Below are 22355 nucleotides of genomic sequence, written 5' to 3' on the forward strand. Positions count from 1 at the left end.
ATGAACCTAAACTAGAAGATATATTTGATCAGATTTTATGATGACTATCATCCTAGATATTGGGGCCCTCATTACTTTTAACCTAGATAATAACAAATCATAATGTATGGAGGAACTGAAATAGCACAACTACTTAAATTATTAAATTACTATCTGCATTATAAGCATCAACCCAAAATTAAGATGAAAAATTCTAAAATCCTAATTTTGGAACTGTGTTTTTTATAATGACAGTAACAATAATAAAAAAATAATAAAGCTGACAATACATTTCTACTAATTATACCTTCTCACCTTTACTCTTTGTTTAGCCTTCAAAATCAATTAATCTTTACCTGTGAGCAAAGATGGTTTCAATGAGCTTCTGCAGCTTTCTAACTGCCACACCATCCAGTTTTTGTTAACTGATTCCTCAGCGGTAAGCAAACTACTGAAAAAGAGGAGTTAAAGCCTAATATATTAATAATATTGAGCCTTCTTGTATAATAAAATTTTATTATTTTCTTCTTTTTTAAAAATTTAAATTCAATTAGCCAACATATAGTAGTACATCATTAGTTTTTGATGTAGCGTTCAATGATTCATTAGTTGCATATAACACCCAGTGCTCATCACATCATGAATAAAATTTTAAGAAAATTATTTTTCTAAGTATTTTTTTATATTCAAAAGCAAGTGAAAAATTTACTCTATAAATGTGTAAACTGAAGTAGAGAGTTTCATAGACCAAATTTCATATACTTACCTTTCCTCCCCTTGGAAGTTTTGGCAATTTGTTAGCCTCTTAATTGCTCCTGCTTGCCTATACCTTAATTCCTACCTCTATCTCCCTCAATGAAAACTGGAGCCAAAGGAGGCTGATTCAGGAGGGTTTTAGCACTTCCTTCCATGAAGTGTACCAACATCAACCCTATAAGCCACTGGCTATACTGGTTATTTTTTAAATTAAAAATATAATTTAAGTAAAATTAATGTGCTTTCCATACAAAACAGTTGCTTTAACACAAATTTTTTACAAAATTGCTGTCCCCCAAGTCCATTCTAAACAAATTCTGGAGCCTCTACTGGCTGAGGGTAAGAATTATGAAAAAGTTCTGTCTGCTCTACTTTCTTAGGAAGGTAAGAGTTTAGTGCTAAAGCTTAGTTCAGGTCCTTCAATCTTAGTGGGTGTGTGAATGAGTGATGTATGTCTGTTTGTGTGTTTTGAGGTGCTAGGAAGAGAAAGGAAAAAAGATGCATGACAACTAGTGTAAATCACAGCTTATCAGTAGCTATGAAGTTACTAGCCTTGATAGAGAAGATAACATTAATCCACAAGCCCCTTAATCTATGCCCCCAAACCTCTCACTCCAAGGCAAGAATTAATTGTATTCTGTTTCTCTGTTCATATAGAACATATGTGAGCATGCTACTTATAAGTACTGCTAATTGAGTTCACAGTCCTGGGCAGCAGAAAGCTGTTTTATGTCTAAGCTATCCAATTTACCTACATAATCCAAAATCTAGGATGAGGGGGCAAACTGAGATTCTAGATAATTCTTGAACCTTACCAAGATTTCTTTGACAAGCAGACACCTCAGATTACAGGAAATTACTTTAAAGCAAAAGGAAGGCAAGCCAAGTCCAACAGGAGGCCATAATATAAACAAATACTCTTTTTTTTAAAAAAGATTTTATCTATTTATTTGACAGAGAGAGACACAGCGAGAGAGGGAACACAGCAGGGGAGTGGAAAAGGAAGAAGCAGGCTCCCAGCAGAGGAGCCGGATGTGGGACTCGATCCCGGAATGCCGGGATCACGCCCTAAGCCGAAGGCAGACGCTTAACGACTGCGCTACCCAGGCGCCCCTAAACAAATACTCTTAATCTTAATGGAACTTTCTGAAGACATGTCTGAATATGATATATTCTTAGGTCATATATAAAAATATGTTCACAATTCAGTAATCAGCGTGGAAACAAAGTCTGGTGCTACACAGGCTTTTCTTTTTAGCTCAATAAAATCTAGCAGAGTTTGACATGTGGTAAGTACCCAAAATATTTGTTAACTGGATATATTTCCAGCCAAAATGTTGTGTTCTGAAATAAAAGTAATTGGGGACATAAAAGCAAATTAAGAGTACAGTAACATTACATATTATTTTTCCCTTCTGTTGTTTCTTTATTTTAACATTTTTTTCTCTCCTTTTAGATTCACAGTTGAGGTGAAAATCCATTTTTAAGATAGGAATTTTAAGGTGTTCATATTCATATACGAAACGAAGTGATTTACCTCTTGCTAATGAATATAGCAGTGATGAGATGACCTCTTTAAGTTGTTTTAGATGGCCCTAGAACCTTTGGCTAATTTTAAAAAGCTTTTTTGTTCTAACTTAGGCAAATCATAATACATAAATAAGACTTAAGTTTCATAAATTCTAATTAGATAGTTGGGTTACAACAATAAGTAGATATATCACTTGTGTGATTAACAGGAGTTTATGATAGTTAATTAATGCTTTTAATATCAGATTGAAATTCAAGACTGTACTAATTTCTGCTAGTTTCTGTTTCTGATTGCAAATTTGCCTTAACAGATGAATTAGGGTATATGGAGTAAAAGAGCACTAGAAAAGACAGTACAGGTCCTGCAAATAAACATCTGCCCCTCAGCAAAGGGACTAAAAGTATTTAAACAAATTATAAGTGGTTTCTGTACTTGTTCCATGAGATTTTTTAGAGTTCACATCTGATATGGGCAGTTCTGGTTCATGGTAGAGTTTTGTATATCACAGATTTATCCCCCAAATGACACAGTTCTTTGCCAGAAGATGAAGGTAACTGGGGCCCTCAATATCAGGCTCCTCCATCATGTGCTGTGACACCTTCCTGGGACCATTAGTAAAAACCTGAGCAGCTAGTGATGAGTTGTTCCAGTTGCTCCCAAATATCCAATAGAATTCTCCTTTGACAGATCAGCCAATCATAGCTAAAAACTCAAAACTCAGTACTTAGTTCCCACAGCACCCATTCTGGGAACAATTCATTAGAGACTTGTAGACTTTCCTGTAATTTTCCTGAAAATGTATTATTTTAGGACTCATTTAGTTTCAGGACTACAGTGGGGAAGAAAGAACTGTGCTGGTTATGCTCCTAGGTTTGTAACTGGTGTAAGAGCACAGGAATGGAATGACAATTCCAGGATAGCAGACTAATCTAACTTAGGACACATTAAGTTACATGTATGCCACATGGTAGAAGATAGCAACCAAAGCTATCTCAGATTCCACTGGAGGGCAAAGACGGCTGGGCCATTAAGCTATACAATTTTGCCTCAAACTAGAATACAATGATCCAGCCTTGCAATATAAATTCTGAGATTACAGACCATTCTGTGCAGTGACAATGGGGCATTGAACAGATTTGTGGATCAATACTTGGTTCTACATGTCTAGTTCCCCCAACACCAATACCACATCGACAGAGGTAAACAAGGTCAGAGGATGTCCTCTGTTAGAGATGGGATGTGATCCCTAGTACTCCTAGGAAAGTAATTTGATAGACAAATCTATTGATGGACCCCTATCCACACTGCCCTGTGATCCTTGGCTATTCCTGGTCAGAGAGCTATGACAATCTTTTAGAAGACCTATAACAATCCTAAAAGGTATATACTATTAATATCCCAATATTACAGATTAGGAAACTGAGGCACAGGGCAATTAAGGTCCGAGCTAGTAAGTGATACAGCCAGGCAATCTGGCTATAGTTCAGGGCACTTAACTACTTTTTATGGGCTAAATTTCAATCATATATTGAAGCCCTAACTCTCAGTGCCTCAGAATGTGACTACATTTGGAGAGAGGGCCTTTAAAGAGGTAATTAAGTTAAAATGGGGTGGTTAAGATGGGTGCTAATCCAATATGAATAAGAAATTAGGACACAGACATGCATGGAGGAAAGACTGTAAGAAGAGAAAGAACTAAAATCGAATCAAGTTGAAATCAAAAGGCTATTAATGAATGCAACCAAAAATGGAGGCTATAATTGCTAGGATAAATGAGGCAAAAAAGAGAATTAGTGATATAGAAGACAAAATGATGGAGAATAAAGAAGTGGAAAAAAAGAGAGATAAACGACTACTGGATCATGAGGAGAGAATCTGAGAGATAAGTGATACCATAAAGCAAAACAATATTAGAATTGGGATCCCAGAAGAAGAGGAAAGACAGAAAGGGGGAGGGTATATTAGAGCAAATTATAGTGGAGAACTTCCCTAATCTGGGGAAGGAAACAGGCATTCAAGTTGAAGAGGCACAAGAACCTCCCTCAAAATCAATAAAAATTGGTCAACACCCCAACATACAATAGTGAAACTTGCAAATCTCAGAGACAAAGAGAAAAATTCTGAAAGCAGCTCTGGACAAGAGGTCCACAGCTACAAGGGCAGAAACATTAGACTGGCAGCAGACCTATTCGCAGAGACTTGACAGGCCAGAAAGGGCTGGCATGATATATTCAGGGTGCTAAATGAGAAAAATATGCAGCCAAGAATACTTTATCCAGCTAGGCTTTCATTCAAAATAGAAGGAGAGATGAGGGGCTTCTAGGACAAACAGAAACTAAAAGAATTTGTGATCACTAAACCAACCCTACAAGAAATATTAAAAGGGGTCCTTTAAGTGAAGAGAGAGCCCAAAAGTAACATAGACCAGAAAGGAACAAAGACAATATACAGAAATAGTGACTTTACAGGTAATACAATGGCACTAAATTCATATCTTTCAATAGTTTCTCTGAATGTAAATAAACTAAATGCCCCAATCAAAAGACATAGGGTATCAGATTGGATAAAAAAGCAAGACCCATTAACATGCTGTCTGCAAGAGACCCATTTTAGACCCAAAGACACCTCCAGATTGAAACTGAGAGGGTGGAAAACCATTTATCATGTTAATGAACATCGAAAGAAAGCTGGAGTGGCAATCCTTATATCAGACATATCAAATTGTAAACCAAAGACTGTAATAAGAGATGAGGAAGGACACTATATCATAACTAAAGGGTCTATCCAACAAGAAAATCTAACAGTTGTAAGTATTTATGCCCCTAACATGGGAGCAGCCAATTATATAAACCAACTAATAACAAAATTAAAGAAACACATTGATAATAATAATTATAGGGGACTTTAACACCTCTCTCACTGCAATGGACAGATCATCTAAGCAGAAGATCAACAAGGAAACAAGGACTTTGAATGACCTATTGGACCAGATGGACTTTGCAGATATATTCAGAGCATTCTACCCTAGAGCAATAGAATACACGTTCTTCTTGAATGCACATGGAACATTCTCCGGAACAGATCACATACTGGGTCACAAATCAAGTCTCAACCAGTACCAAAAGATTGGGATCATTCCCTGCATATTTGCAGACCACAATGCTTTGAAACTTGAACTCAATCACAAGAGGAAGGAAAGAACTCAAATACACGGAGGCTAAAGAGCATCCTACTAAAGAATGAATGGGTCAACTAGGAAATTAAATAAGTATTTAAAAAATTCATGGAAACATGAAAATGAAAACACAACTGTTCAAAAGGATGCAGTAAAGGCGGTCCTAAGAGGGAAGTATGTAGCAATACAAGCCTTTCTCAAGAAGCAAGAAAGGTATCAAACATACAACCTAAACTTACGCCCTAAAGGAGCTGGAGAAAGAACAGCAAATAAAGCCTAAACCCAGCAGAAGAGAATAAAGATTAGAGCAGAAATCAATGAACTAGAAACCAAAAGAACAGTAGAACAGATGAATGAAACTAGGAGCTGGGTCTTTGAAAGAATTAATAAGATTAATAAACCCCTGGCCAGACTTATCAAAAGAAAAGAGAAAGGACCCAAATAAATAAAATCATGAATAAAAGAGGAGAGATCACAAGGAACACCAAAGAAATACAATTATAAGAACATGTTATGAACAACTATATGCCAAGAAATTAGGAAATGAATCACTGAACACTACATCAAAAACTGTATTATATGTTGGCTAACTGAACATAATAAAAAAAAAGAAATGAAAGTAAAAAAAAAGAAAAAAGAAAAAGAAATAAATTAAATAAACTATGACATCTGAGATAACTGGGAAAAAAAGAAGAGATATATATACACACACATACATACACACAATGGAATACTACTCAGCCATCAAAAAATGAAATCTTGGGGCGCCTGGGTGGCACAGCGGTTAAGCGTCTGCCTTCGGCTCAGGGCGTGATCCCGGCGTTATGGGTTCGAGCCCCACATCAGGCTCCTCTGCTGTGAGCCTGCTTCTTCCTCTCCCACTCCCCCTGCTTGTGTACCCTCTCTCGCTGGCTGTCTCTATCTCTGTCGAATAAATAAATAAATAAAATCTTTAAAAAACAAAAAATGAAATCTTGCCATTCGCAATGCATGAATGGAACTAGAGGGTATTATGCTAAGTGAAATAATTCAATCAGAAAAAGATAAATATCATATGATTTCACTCCTATGTGGAATTTAAGAAACAAAACAGGATTATAGGGGAAGAGAGGAAAAAATAAAACAAGACAAAATCAGAGAGGGAGACAAACCATAAGAAACTCTTAATCATAGGAAACAAGCTGAGGATTGCTGGAGGGAAGGGGGTATGGGGGTGGGATAACTGGGTGATGGACATTAAAGAGGGCATGTGCTGTAATGAGCACTGAGTGTTATATAAGACTGATGAATCACTGACCTCTACCTCTGAAACTAATAATACATTGTGTGTTAATTAATTGAATTTAAACCAAAAAAACTTTAAAAAGAAAAAGAAAAAAATAAAAGCTCAAATAAATAAATAAAATCTTTTTTTTTTTTTAAACAAGAGAAAGGTAGACAGTTACCTAAGATGAAGCCAAGAAAAGACATCTCAAAAGGAATTCAACCTTGCTAATATCTTAACCTGAGACTTCTAGCCTCCAGACTGTGACTAAATAAATTTAAATTTATTTACCACAGACTGGGTGTTTAAGCCATTCAGTCTATGGTATTTGTTACGGCAGCCTGAGCAAACGAACATACTACTACACTGTCTTTCGTAGCAGAGTGCCAATAGAGGCATACCATTGGCAGGTATCCAATGGCAATACCCTAAGAAAATTCTTTTAGTGTCAGAATCTTTACAAATTTTCAAGCTGTTTATTTTTAATGGTAATACGTTCACATAAAAATACTAAAAATATAAAAGAACCTGGCTCTATCACTTACTAGCTTCCATATTGTCACGTTACTCAGTTCCCTTCCAGACACAACCAAAGCTACCTGATTCTTATGTGTTTTTCTAAAAATATTCTATAAATATAAAAACAAGTATGTACAAATGGCCAACAGACATATATATGAAAAGATGCTCAACATCACTCAGCATCAGGGAAATACAAATCAAAACCATAATGAGATACCACCTCACACTGGTTAAAACGGCTAAAATTAAATAACAATAGATGTTGGTGAGAATGCAGAGAAAGGGGAACCCTTCTCACACTGCTGGTAGGAATGCAAACTGGTACAGCCACTCTGGAAAACAGTATGGAGGTTCCTCAAAAAGTTGAAAATAGAGCTACCCTACGACCCAGCAATTGCACTAGTGGGTATTTACCCCAAAGATACAAATGTAGTGATCCGAAGGGGCACATGCACCCCAATGTTTATAGCAGCAATGTCCACAACAGCCAAACTATGGAAAGAGCCCAGATGTCCATCGACAGATGAATGGATAAAGATGTGGTATAAATATACAATGGAATACTATTCAGCCATCAAAAAAATGAAATCTTAACATTTGCAATGATGTGCATGGAAGTAGAGGGCATTATGCTAAGTGAAATAAGTCAAGCAGAGAAAGAATTATCACATGATTTCACTCCTATGTGGAATTTAAGAAACAAAACAGAGGCGAGCATAGGGGAAGGGAGGGAAAAATAAAACAAGATGAAATTAGAGAAGGAGACACACCATAAGAAACTCTTAATCATAGGAAACAAACTGAGGGTTGCTGGAGGGGAGGGGGGTGAGGGGATAGGGAGGCTGGGTGCTGGACATTAAGGAGAGCACATGATATAATGAGCACTGTATATTATGTAAGACTGATGAATCACTGACCTCTATCTCTGAAACTAATAATATGCTATATGTTAATTAATTGAATTTAAATTAAAAATAGTACTAAAAATTTTTAAAAGTATGTACATATATATTCATATATTCTATTTGCTTACTATAGACACTATCCTCTCTAACATTTTTTTCACAGAGGTATCTTGAAAATTGCCTTTATATGGAGGGATTTAATTAAGGACTGGTTATTCTGAATTGCAATTTAAGTTCTAGCTATAATCTTTACTTACATTTTACAAACAGGAGAAAATGGAAATGTCTGAAGTCCTGTACATAATGAAGCCATGGAAGTATGTTGGTTTGTTAGATGTAGATGAGTTAATGGCATGTCTAACTCTACTAGAATACAAAAAGTTTAAAAAATAATTAATTACATAAACATTGAATAAAATTAAGTATAGTTTAGAACTTTTTGTAAGTAACTCTTAAGCTGATCATTCTGTTACAACAAAATTTTCAGTAAAAAGACATTTGGGTTACTTGAAATACAAAATAACAGTTTTAAATTTCCATCTATAAGAAATTACACATATATCACATGCTATCTCAACAGTGATAGTGGTGATTTAAAAAAATACACTGACAACTAAACTTTATTGTTTACTGTATGAGATAAATTCTAAGAGTTTCATGTGTAATAATGCTTTCAATTCTGACAACTTATGTTGTCAGTACTTAGGACGCAGTACTATTTTCATCTTCATACTAAATATTGGTGATGTTAAGTAAATAGTATTAATGGAGACTAAGTCTTCACCTTAGTAAGTCTGGAGTCTGGGTGGCCCAGCAGTTACATATTTATAGGGTGGGCTTGAGAAACTGAAACTCATTTATTCAGAAGTAGTCAGTGTGTTTCTATCACTTTCATAAATAAAGCAATAAACTTCCAAATAGATGATTAATGTGATTCAATTATAAATGTAACTAAAGGAGCACCTGGCTGGCTCAGTTGGTTAAGTGTCTGACTCTTGATTTTGGCTCAGGTCATGATCTCAGCGTTGTGAGATTAGGTTCCACACTGGGTGTTGGAGCCTGTTTAAGATTCTCTCTCTCCGTCTCCCTCTGCCTACCTTCCCCCCATACCTGCTAAAATAAATAAATAAATAAATAAATAAACAAACAAACCAACCAATAAAAAACATGTAACTAAATAATAGTATCATCAACATAGTTAAGAAGCAACACAACTTGGCATTACATTGGAACAAAAGATGATTCAGAGTCCAAAGCTGGTATGATAATAATAGTAATAGTAATGATAGGATTGCTTTGGGTGATTAAAAAGTTAAATTTACAAAAGTGTAACAAGGGTCAGGACGATCACTAATAGTGAGATAAAATATAAAATTTTATTTACTGAACTCTAATATAAGATTTCTGATTTTATTTTATTTTTTTTATNGTAATAGTAATGATAGGATTGCTTTGGGTGATTAAAAAGTTAAATTTACAAAAGTGTAACAAGGGTCAGGACAATCACTAATAGTGAGATAAAATATAAAATTTTATTTACTGAACTCTAATATTATAAGATTTCTGATTTTATTTTATTTTTTTTTATTAAATCTTTTTTTTTTAAAGATTTNAAGATTTTATTTATTTATTCGACAGAGATAGAGACAGCCAGCGAGAGAGGGAACACAAGCAGGGGGAGTGGGAGAGGAAGAAGCAGGCTCATAGCAGAAGAGCCTTGACGTGGGGCTCGATCCCATAACGCCAGGATCACGCCCTGAGCCGAAGGCTGACGCTTAACCGCTGTGCCACCCAGGCGCCCCAAGATTTCTGATTTTAATATTAATGCTATTTCCTCCATTCATCTCCCTCAATCTTTGTAACCTCTGTATATTATTCAGTTTTGATGCTAGAAGGATAATGAGTTAGTGATAGTAACAAATGTAAATGGACAGATAAGAGAAAAAATGACAGCTTGGATTGCAATAATCAAATTTTAAACATGAAAACTGTCTCCTAGTAGACTTTACATGTGAATGTATTGTACTTTTACGTCAGATATATTAACCACTGATAAACTCAATGTTTCGTCCAAAATTTCTACCTGGTTCACTGTACTCTGGTTCACAATGGCTTTGAATGGCCAAAATCTCTGTGGAGCTGCATTTTATATCCTCAATGTCAATTCCATGCTTGGTAGTAAGTTCTGAAAAGAAAAATAAGAAAGTCTACTATCAGCATAAGTACTACTATCTCAGTTTTTTTGTAATGTTGTCCGTTCCTCTGTGGCAATGACTGTTTTACTTAGTATACCATCAGAGCCAACTGAAGCCTGGGAGTGTACCACCACAGTCCTTCAGTAAAGTCAATTGTCCTTTACAATAGCATTCATGTCCTTTACAATAGTCCTGCTAATAAGCCAATAGGTCAACCTGCAGTTTTAAGCTCTGCTATATTTTCAAGTTCTGGTATGAATTTGATCTTACTCAGGTTGACTTTTCATTCCTTTGCTTTGACTTGTAGGCTAATCAGTAATTCACTTGATTTAGTCTTGTCTACAAGAATTCCTTCAAGTTTGTGGTCTAGTAATGCAAGCATCCCTGCTCTCAATGGATACCATAAATCACCCTTCACTCCTCCCTAATATTATATATCTTTGATGATTTCAACTGGAATTTATAAAAGGGTAGTTAAATATTTGAGCTTCAATTGTCATTAGAAAGAATTCAATAATATTTACTAAGTCTAACTGGGATGAAAGCATCTACAATTTAGGTTATGATTCTCTCAGTCACCTGATTCCATGAATCATAACCTCACTGAGCTTCTCCATATCTAACTAAAGTGAGCACATAAGTTGTTAGTGCTTTGTCGTTGTTTATAAGAAAACAACTTTAAAAAATTAGTATAGTCATAGGCGATTTAGCTTTATCTGTATAATTATCTTGAAATGGTTGATTTCAGAGATGTTTAAGTTTGCTGTTATATAAGTTAACATACACACACACACACACGTGCACACACACACACATATTTATATGTGTGTGTGTGTTAAATTATAAAGAGAAAGACAAAGAGAAAAGAGTCTTATCAGCAATAATTCTGAGATTTTACCATGGAACCTGAAGAACACTTCTTAAAAACCTGGAGGTTCAGAAAACAGTTTAATCAACATATTTTTATAACAAACATTATTAAGTAGTTTTTACAAGTAATAGATTTTTTAATTTATTCTCACCTATTTTGAAAAGCTTTTCATTTTCATCTGCATAATTTATTATTTCTGGCATTAAGTTTAAGGATTCCTTCAGTTCGGTGAGTGATGGAATATCAACTTCTTGTTTGAGGTTTGTAGGTATTAAGAATTCACACTCAGGCAAAATTGATGGCTGAAACAGTTTAAGTAAAAGAAGCTTTTAGGGAGGTTTTCCAGATAAATATTTCTGGACTCATAAACAGATATAATTTGTTTAATTAGTGTATCAAATTTTAAGCTAAACATTCAAAATTTTTAATGTTATGAAAACATTTTAAAAAACAGAGGTGTAGTAGCCAAAAATATATTATAAGCAATGTTCTGAGTAATGTCCTTTATGGCCACTGATTACATTAGTGGTGTACAGTGTCCTTGATGCAGAAATCTTTTGGGGTAATAACAAATTGTTTAACTTCTGAATTAAAAATAATCACTGCAGTAGATGAGAGATGGCAAATGGGGAGAAGTAAAAAGTAGATGAAATGGAATGGATCTTCACTACACTCATTAAATATGCTTCTCTTTCATTCCTACAGAACTAGATTCTATGTGCACAATTCTCAGAGCTAATGGGTGAGGGAGAGGGGGACTGGAGAAAAGGGCTAGTTAGTGAATTAATATTGTCACCATGTGTGTTAAAATTTTTAATTGTAAGGAAACCCTTTAAATACCTTAAGATACCTATATCTGTATCTTTATCTATATCTACAACTCTATTTCCTTTGAATGTTTTAAGAAAAGCCCCAAATATGAAATATTTTCAGTTGTCTCAAAAAAATGTTTAAAGTAACTTTGTAAATGCATCTAATCTATATGGGCCTAGTTTTTTGAATTTGTTAAATTGCAAAAAGTTACTTGCACTCTCAACTGCTAAAATTCTTTACATACTAATATCATAATAATTATTTTGTGTGCTATTGGAACTGTATGCTAAAAAAGGGGGGCTCCTTTGAGGAATTTGATCTTTAATATGTGAAGGTGCTATTTTCCTTATTAACCACTGGCAGCACCTAAAATGAAGTCTTGGACCATCTTTATTCTTACTACTTCAGCGAGGTCCCTTCTCTTACATAGTGTAAGTGCTGTTTTGTGTATAACTCACAAATCAAAATCAACATTTCTAGCTCTGCTTTCCAATTTTTTAATTAGAATATGAGCACTTAATGTCCTATACCAGGTAGATTTATTAAAATCATTAAGAGACGTTTTTAAATTCACTATGCCTGGGCTGTACAACGGACCAGTTCAATCAGAATACATCTGAGTAGGACCCAGGCTTCAGTATTTTATTAAAACTCTCCAAATAATTCCAATGTGTACCAAAGGTTTAGAATGACTACCTTAAAGTAAATTTGACTTCATTATTGATATAGTCAACCCATTACCAAGTCTTTTTTAACTTGACAGGAGTAGATGGCCAATACATATTACTAAAATTATAAAAGTGTGCTTTACTAACTTTAATAAAAATATTACTGAAAGTATTACAGTTTCATTTAAACCTACCGTATCTTCTAGCTTTTCCTGACAAAAGTTCTCTTTATCCATGTAAAAATCTTCTTTCAGTAGATCTTTCAAATCTCCTTGAAAAGAGAAACATTCCCTTAACAAAAAATAAAACACTAAATTAGTGTTTACTAAAAGCAAGGTACATACTAAATGTAGCCAATCAAATTAAATAATAATTTAATACAATGATTAAAACTGGAACTGATGTAAAGCAATGATAATATATTATTATTGATAACATCTAGACTTGTGAGCATACGGAGAATATTTTCTCCTTTAGAAATATTTACATCAGACAATTAAGTACCTGAAGATATCAGCTTCTGTGAAGATCTGTTCTTTGAAATCTAAAATGGGGTCTTTTACCAAAAATAGTTTTAGCCTACTCAACAAAGTATGCGAAGTTGGTAGCTGACTTTTATAGGTCATCAAGTTATTTAAAAAAATTATTTCTTCATCAATAGACAAATCTGAAAAAAAAAAGAAACATAAAGGAATAAGAAAAAATCTAAAAGTTAAACAAAGGGATCTAGACAGTTACTGCAGTCAGCCACTCAAACACACTTTAAATTCTTTAGTTCCTCGTAGCATTGTGCATATAAAGTATGCAGCATAGGATTAGCATATATGTAAAAGCTCAATAAATTTTAGTATTACTTAGTACACTGACTAGTAACCAAACGTCCTGAAAAACGTCTTTTCAACAAAGATTAGTTTAATCAAGGGAGGAAAATATCTTGCAGCCTTATGCTTCAAAACAACCAGGGGTAGCCTAAGCAAAGTTGTAAAGATATAAAAGCATTTGACTTTTATGGAACCTAGTCTTTTCTCTGCATCATTTTGCCTCTTAAAGTCTCTAATTCATCCCTAGAGACTCTGAGATGTAGGGGAAGGAAAAGGTCTACAAAACCTACAAATGAGATCAATTCGGATGCTACCATTGTAATAATAAAAAAATTGTATCTATTGTAAAATAGAAATAAAACTTTCATTGTAAAATTGATCACAATAAAAGTTATATGGCAAAGTATCTACTTGAGAAGTGTGATATATCTTATATATTAGGAAACACTACTGCTAACAGTTAATTGCTGGAATAAATTTCTCCTGTCTCCCCCCACCCTACTATGTTCATGTTACTTTAGAATCTTAGCCAACTGTGTCAGTGCTTTAACAGTTTCTCAGCCAAGGGAGGGAACATAAAACCTGCTCCCATTCTTCAATAAGCTCCTGAGTGGAAAGAAAAGGAAAATATAAGTTCAGATGAGGAAATGCTCAGAAAGCCAAACTCTCCAAAGTGAAAGCTATATTGAAGAGGGAGCAACAGTTTCTTGTTCTGGGTAGTGACCTTTCAGTTAAGTAAATTTAAAATGGCATGAGAGAGGAATAGTATGGAGTGATGTCTTCCATGACCAATTACACCATTGGTATGCATATGTTTAATAAATATGTGGTGTTCAGCAGGCAGCCAGGAAACATCCCTTTGCCTGGTGCTACCTTGAAATGCTAAACAAGAACTTGTTCCATAAACTAGCCTCCTAAGAGATTACTTATCTGAACCTGCTAAGTTCCTGATAATTTTGTGGCCAAGAGCTTCCCATGACAAATTTGGCATAGTTCTTTTATAAAACAAGGAGAGCTAGCCAATCAATTCCATATCTAAACAGGGCTCACGTGAGACAATTAAAGATGGTTATCTGTACATCCACTCTGAAAGTATTAATGAAGTCATATTAATAGTAAAAACCCAAACAGCATTTCTTTATATCCCTGTCTCCACCTTCCACTTCCAAACACAGGTCCTCCAGCCATCTTCCCTTCCTACAGGCTCATCCTAGTATTTCTGCAAGTCCAAGGAATTATGAGGTCTTGTTTTCCAACCACCCATATTTGACAGAGCCACTTGAGGGCAGCATCACACCACAACCAATGTTCTTTGTAACAACACAAAAGTTGTTTTAAGAAGGGTGCTACTTCCTCATATTCTTAAGGTTATACAACACTTCCTGGAGTTCTTACTTTATTACAGCTCTTCTATTACCAACACAGATATGAGGAGACTGTTCTCCTCTATTGTAAATAACTGTTAAATTGTTACAAAGAAGCAAAATTTTAGCTAGTTAACTATGAAAAGAAACAGAAAATAGAGGTCTACTGACAGGAAAGACAAGTTTATTCTTGGCAGAAGATTCCTTTGTCTATCCAGAAAACCCAAAGTAACTAAATGAAAACAAATAAAGGAGTTCTAGCTGTCTGATAAAAAAAATTATAAGATCTCTGGTTTTCAAACATACCTAAAAACCCCAAAATTAATGGAAAAATTCATCCATAATGGTGACAAGTATACAAACATCAAGGAATCAACCTAACGAAAATGTACAGATAGTATATGCAGGAAACTACAAAACTTTAATGAGGATCATTAAAAGAAATTGAATAAAAGGCAAAGTAAACCATTTTCCTGACTAGTAAGACTAACAATGGTAAAAAAAAAAAAAAAAAGTAAAAAAACACAATGACATTTCAATTTCTCAAGAGATCTGTTTTGGAACTTGAAAAACTGATTTACTGAAAGTAAATCTATAAGAATAAAAACATGAGATTAGGAAAAAATTTAATAACAAAAAAGAGACTATTAATACATTATAATTACATATTAAATAGTTAAACTGTATGATACAATAATAGACAAAATCCATAGAACAAAACAGAAAATCCAGAAACACTAATGTGGGCAAGGATTTAGCATATTTTGTAAATGGCTTTTCTAATCAGTAGAGAAAGGAAAGACCATTCCATAAACGATACTGAGATGAATGCCAGAACATTTGGAAAAAATATTTTTTATCTTTACTTTGAAACACATACGAAAATCTTAAGGAAAACCTTAAAGAAAATATGAATAAATATTTATCTAATTTACGGAAGAATTTTCTAAGTATAAAAGCAATGAAAGAACCCTTAAAGGAAAACATTGATGGGATTGGTTAGTTTTAAATTAAAAACATTAACTATATCTTTGACATATACAGATAAAATATAAGAATAGAAAAATAGATAAAAGAATCATTCACAAAATAAAAATATGCAAATGGCCAATAAGCATGAATAATTTTTAAAAGATTTTATTTATGTATATATGTTTGTATGTATTTACTTATTTATTATTGAGAGAGAGAGAGAGAGAGTGTGTGTGGGAGGGCATACGAGTGTGAGGGGGTGGGGAGAGGGAGAAGGAAAGTGAGAGAATCTCTTGCAGCCTCCCCCTGCCCAGTGTGGAGTCCCATTCAGGGCTTGGTCCCACGACCCTGAGATCATGACCCGAGCCAAAATCAGGAGTTGGATGCTCAACCAACTGAGCCATCCAGCCACCATAAACATGAATAATTTTTAAAATCCAAGTAAAAATATAATTTTTGCCCATCTAACATTGGTTAAAATGCATTAACACAGTATCAGTGGTAATATATCCAATGATGATAAGGCCGGTATGAACAGGATATTCTCATATCATGCTAGTGGACATATAGCTAAGAGAAATACTTTTATCAAATAATTCCATTTCCATGAATTTACTCTATGGAAGGAACTGGGGAAATGGAAGAACACATTTATGTCCATATTTGAAATTAAAAACATTAGTGTTCTTAAATTGGGAAATGTATGATACATACACATTATTTAAAACTGCAGTCATTAAAAGCCATGCTTTTGAAGACAAGTATATGGTGAGATGTTCCCAAGATAATGTTAACATTTAACAATAATATAATGCAGGGGTGCCTGGGTGGCTCAGTCATTAAGCATCTGCCTTTGGCTCAGAGCCTGATGCCAGCGTTCTGAGATCCAGCCCCACATCAGGCTCCTCCCCTGGGAGCCTGATTCTTCCTCTCCCACTTCCCCTGTTCGTGTTCCCTCTCTTGCTGGCTGTCTCTCTGTCAAATAAATAATAAAAATCTTAAAAACAAAAACAAAAATAATAATATAATGCAGACACAATATGATCCCAATAGTAAAATGATTTCTGTTTAGATTATAGGTTTGGAAGTCTTTAATAAAGGGACATTCTACATATTTAGTATGTAGATATCTTAATAGATGTAGAAAACATTAATAAAATTCAGTCCTCATTCATGATCAAAAGCTTTTAGAAAACTCAGAACAGAAAGAGCTTCCTCAACCCAATAAAATAAATTCTTCCAACATTTAACCGTTGAAACTGACGTAAACATTGAAAATGATTCACCATTCAAGTGATATTACATCATTTTTTTTTAATGATGAAATGTTAAAGTATTTCCTTTACTGTCAAGAACAACACGAGGATGGCAACATCGCTGCTTCTATTAAACAATGTACTGTGGATCCTAGTCAGCACAATAAGACCAAAAAAAAAAAAAAGATATAAATTTTGTAAAGGGAGAATGGCCAACAAAATTACTGTCTTAAAGACATATCTGTACTCCCACTGCAGCATTATTCACAACAGCCAAGGTGTGGAAACCATGTAATAAGTGTCTGTCCACAGATAAATGGATAAAAAAATGTGTTTCAAAGAAAATATGTTTTAAACACACAGACACAAGAAAATATTGTTGAACCTTTAAAAAGTAGGAAATCCTGCCATTTGCAGTATGGGTGAAAATGGAAGACTTTTTGCTAAATGAAATAAACCAGGCAGAGAACAACAAATATTGCATGGTATCACTTGTATGTGGAATCTTAAAAACAAAACAAACAAACAAAAAAAGTAGAACTCATGAAAACAGAGAGTAGAATGGTGGTTGCCAGGGACTGGGGCTGGGCTGTGGGGAAATAGGGAGAGGTTGGTAAAACAATACAAACTTCCAACTATAAGATGAATAAGGTGTGAGGATCTGATGTATAAAATGGTGACTATAGTTGATACTACTGCAGTGTATAATTGAAAAATTTTTTTAAGATTTTATTTATTTAACAGAGAGAGAAAGAGACAGAGTGTACTCACAGATGGGGGAGCAGCAGGCAGAGGGAGAGGGAGAAGCAGATTCCCCGATGAGCAGGGAGCCTGATGCAGGGCTTGATCCCAGGCTATAGGATCATGACCTGAGCTGAAGGCAGACACTCAACCGACTAAGCCACACAGACACTCCACAATAAAAGAAAATCACCCACTGTTTTCATGTCTTAAAGAAATAGATGTTTTGAAATTAACTTATAATTTAGTAATTAACTACATTTCTTTTAAGACAGAAAATTTACAGTATCAATTGAATTTCAAACAATGCATTCCTTTGGTTTTAGACATTGAGACCAAAGTATCTATAAATCTGGCAGCAATCAAGACAATAAATGAAACTGCAAATCTAAATTTATAAAATGATGTCTAATGACACAGGACCCTTAAGGCAATATAGGATATGGACAATTTATATGTATTTAGGAAACCCAAGCATATTTTCATTCAGTGAATAGTAGTTAAGAAAGCTTCTGGCTTTGGTTGATGATAGATATTATGAAGTTTGCCAATAACGGCTTCTAGTTTTCCACATTAATAATAATAGCTATGTTTGGATATCTCTTATTTTTTATAATCTCGTTACATGTACAAATACATTAGTTGATCCTCACAAACATTTTTATAAGAAATTAGAAGAATAAGTTAAAAAGAAATTATAGAAGATTCAAAACCATAAAATTTGTAATAACTGCCCTCAAATTGCACCACTTTTTAAGAGTAGATTTGGACTATGATCAAATTCAGATTATTCCTAATATATCATGTTCTCAAGTTTAGTCTTTATTCTTTCTTAAAGATTTTATTTATTTATTTTTAGAGAGAGAGAGAGAGTGCGTGCATGAGCAAGCAGGGGTAGGGGCAGAGGGAGAAGAGGAGGGAGAGAAGCAGACTCCCCACTGAGCGCAGAACAAGACCTGGGGCTCCATCTCACAACCCCAAGATCATGACCTGAGCTGAAATCAAGAGTTGGATGCTCAACCTACAGAGCCCTCCAGGTGCCCCTCAAGTTTAGTCTTTAATGCAATCTCTTACTCTCTCTTTCATCTCAAACTAAGAGGGATCTAACTCTATATCATCACAGGCCTAGTTGCCAACACCAAAAATTTTATACATAATTTATGTATTTACATAAAAACAGCAGTAAAAGAACCAAATTATTATATATTATCTATCTGTTAGATTATCATAGTTCAAGCTAGAACATACCTTAAACTTTTTATTTTAAAAGGAACAAGCTGTTCCACATACAAGAAAGGTAGTTCTCAGCAAATTTTTATGCAATTGGAAGAATTCAGCACCCTCTAGAAAGATGAAAATTTGGAATATAGTTTGGATAAAATGTGCTTTAATTATTAATTATGGTAAATTTGTAAAAATGAGGTGAATTTCCTGATCTAATACTTCAACTATTCCATCTCTACTTTGAATTATGGTTTCACATCAATTCGATGAGATTGAAAATCTTGAGCATATTTTGAAAATAAAATACAGCCATCATTTAGTAATCTACTATTTGAATGTTATACCAGATTGCTATGTCATCAGATCTGGTTATAGTAATATGGTGTGAGCACACTATGAGCAAATCCCTGATGCTATTTTGACGCACGGCACACATAAACTCCAAAAACAACCAAATTCACAAAAAGGGGATTAATATGAAAGAGAAAGTATTTCCCTAATGTGGCAAAGCTTAGAATTATAATTTTGCAGTTGGATACCTTTAATAAAACAGAAAAATTAAAAATCCAATAAAACAGAAAAACACTCACAAAAAGGAAAATCTGTATGTCAGTAAGAAATGTTTTATAACAATAGAAATAATAAACATTTTACCTCTGTTCTGTATTTGAAGTGCTGGACATTCTTCTAAACCGTTGACAAGTGTAAAGACTTCAGTGTAGTCCTTATGGGTATATAAACTGGCTTCCTCTACTTCAGTTTGGGAGTTTGGGTTTGAACTTGGAACAACTTCCTCAAAACCATAGTCAGTCTGAATCACCATTCCTGTAATTGCTTTTCTATGACATTATAAAATTACAGATTTTATGTATGTCCTATGTTAAAACATCTTATTAACAAATAGTATATGTTCATTGTAGAAAAATTACAAAATTCCAACAGATACAGAGAAAAGTTACCCATAGCCCCAACACTCAAGAGATGAATTCAAAAATTATGCATTTTCTCAATCACTTTTGGATATTTTTAAACAAAAGTGGATTCATGTACATAGTATTATGAAACCTGCCTTTTCTGGTAAACAATAAAGCATGAGTACATTTATATGTCAATCAATGTACATTCATTTCATTGTTGATGGATGAACAGGATCTTATTGTATCAGTAGGCCATAATTTACTCAAACAGTTCCCTATTGTTGGCGATTTAAATTTGTTATAATCGTTTGCCATTATACTGCAAGGAATATCTTTGTGCACTTGACTGTTTTCTCAAAATATGCTTCCTAAAAACAGAAATGATGAGGTTAAAGGTATACAGATTTTTAGAATTTGCCATGCATTGCCAAGTTGCCTTTGTATTGGATATTCAATGTTTGCTTTTCCACATCATTATCCAATCCTTTGTACTCTGTTCTTCAACCTGGGAGGCTCATCTCCATGACTGAACTAAGCTCCCTTGGTCTCTGGCTTCTGGTTGGGTTCAGCCAATAGGAAGCATTGACAGGATCAAAGGTGGAAAGAGAGACAAGTTGGGATATTATTGTTCCCAAATCCTTCCTGGGCCACAAATTGGAAGTGGCTGCATTTGTCTACCAACAGTTATATCTCTTGTCAGACAGCCCCTCTCCTACAGCTAGCTATAGTTCTTACTGGGTTGATTACTGCTCAGTCTCCTTGCTCCTACAACCTTAGAGTGTTAACAACTTCCTGCTGTTTTGGGGCACTTTTTTTTGGCTCCCTTGACCTTGTCCATACCTTGCCTGTTTCCTGATTCATCCAGGTATATCCACCACTGTCTGTAACACTGGGAGATTTGGACTTACAAGAGATCTTTTTAATGAATTTTCTGACAAATAAATATATTATTGGTAATTTAACTATACATTCTAATATACCTCCCCCCTGATATCCTAAAATATTTTAGCCTCAATAATTTTCTACACAGACTGAGAGAACCAAAATCAATGTAACTCCCTAATGTAATTGAAGAAAAATGAGTATGCCATATCTTCAAATCATATATAGAAAAATCTCTAAAGTTTCTCCTTTACTCTTTAAGAAAATACAAGGCACAAGAAAAAATATTTCAACTCACCTAGGTCCATATTACTCATAAGACCATTGATTCCTATGTGAATCTTTACAGACTTCTAAATTCAGCATTTATATCACAATTATCTTTTTTGTTTTAAATGTTACTAATAGGATCAGCACTTTGTAATAATCCTTGGTACTACAGTTTTGAGAAAACCCAGTCAATTCTCCTTCCCTAGGTATACACATGTTCTATGAAGAAAAGTATTTCCTGGATCTCCTCTTACCTCCGTGTCCAATATTATCTATTCTTTGTTCACTGGTGTCTCCTCCTCCACCTAACCTGTAGTACTGACATTTCGCAGGATTCTAATCTAGATGGTGTTTGCTTTCTTTCCAGAATATTCTATCTGGGTAGGTTCATCCACTCCAATTCACTAATTACTTAACTTAAAAGAAATATTTACTGAGTGTTCACAGCATGCTAACACCATTTTAGGCACTGAGAATGGAGTGGTAGAGCAAAACAAAGTTCTTACCCTCACGAAGCTTACCTGTTAATGGGATGATAGACAAACAAACAAATAACATAATGTCAGGTGATGAAACACTGTTATGAATAAAATAAAATATTAGGACATCAAGTAACAGCCAGAGAGTTGGTAAAAGGTCTATTTTAGAAAGCGGCCAGCTGAGGAGCTGATAATTCCACAGCTACCTGAATAATGGTAGGCAGTGACCTATACAAAGGCCTAAAGTGGGGGAATAAAGTTGGAATAGTCTAAAAAAAGCAGAAAGGTCAAGGTGACGGGAACAGAATAAGGCTAAATAGGTAGGAAGGGACCAGATCATGTTGGGCATTATAATATCTGGTAAGAACTTTGGATTTTATTCTATGTGCAATAGGATACTGTCAGTAGGTTATAACAGAGACAGTTTATGATCTGATTTGTGACTTAAAAAAAAAATATTCCAGGGGCGCCTGGGTGGCTCAGTCATTAAGCGTCTGTCTTCGGCTCAGGGCGTGATCCTGGCGTTCTGGGATTGAGCCCCACATCAGGCTTCTCCGCTGGAAGCCTGCTTCTTCCTCTCCCACTCCCCCTGCTTGTGTTCCCCTCTAGCTGGCTGTCTCTATCTCTGTCAAATAAATAAATAAAATCTTTTAAAAAAAATATTCCAAGCAAACTCTTAGAAGAAAATAGAGGAGTAAATCCTCACGACTTTGGATTAGCAAAGCCTTCTCAGATATGGTGCCAAAAGCC

General features: G+C 34.6%; 1 protein-coding gene across 1 annotated transcript in view; it reads right to left on the minus strand.

Moving 5' to 3' along the window:
- Positions 1–22355, minus strand: part of SHOC1 (shortage in chiasmata 1) — a 78251-nt gene that overhangs the window by 45170 nt on the left and 10726 nt on the right. The window contains exons 3-9 of the mRNA XM_034664261.1: positions 19712–19896; positions 13184–13346; positions 12874–12970; positions 11350–11500; positions 10216–10317; positions 8390–8498; positions 336–430 (exon numbers count right to left, since the gene is read on the minus strand). Coding sequence (XP_034520152.1) covers positions 336–430; positions 8390–8498; positions 10216–10317; positions 11350–11500; positions 12874–12970; positions 13184–13346; positions 19712–19896 — 902 coding nt within the window. The remainder of the gene's footprint in view (positions 1–335; positions 431–8389; positions 8499–10215; positions 10318–11349; positions 11501–12873; positions 12971–13183; positions 13347–19711; positions 19897–22355) is intronic.

The sequence above is a fragment of the Ailuropoda melanoleuca genome, chromosome 7 (assembly GCF_002007445.2).
Source record: "Ailuropoda melanoleuca isolate Jingjing chromosome 7, ASM200744v2, whole genome shotgun sequence".
NCBI lineage: Eukaryota > Metazoa > Chordata > Mammalia > Carnivora > Ursidae > Ailuropoda > Ailuropoda melanoleuca.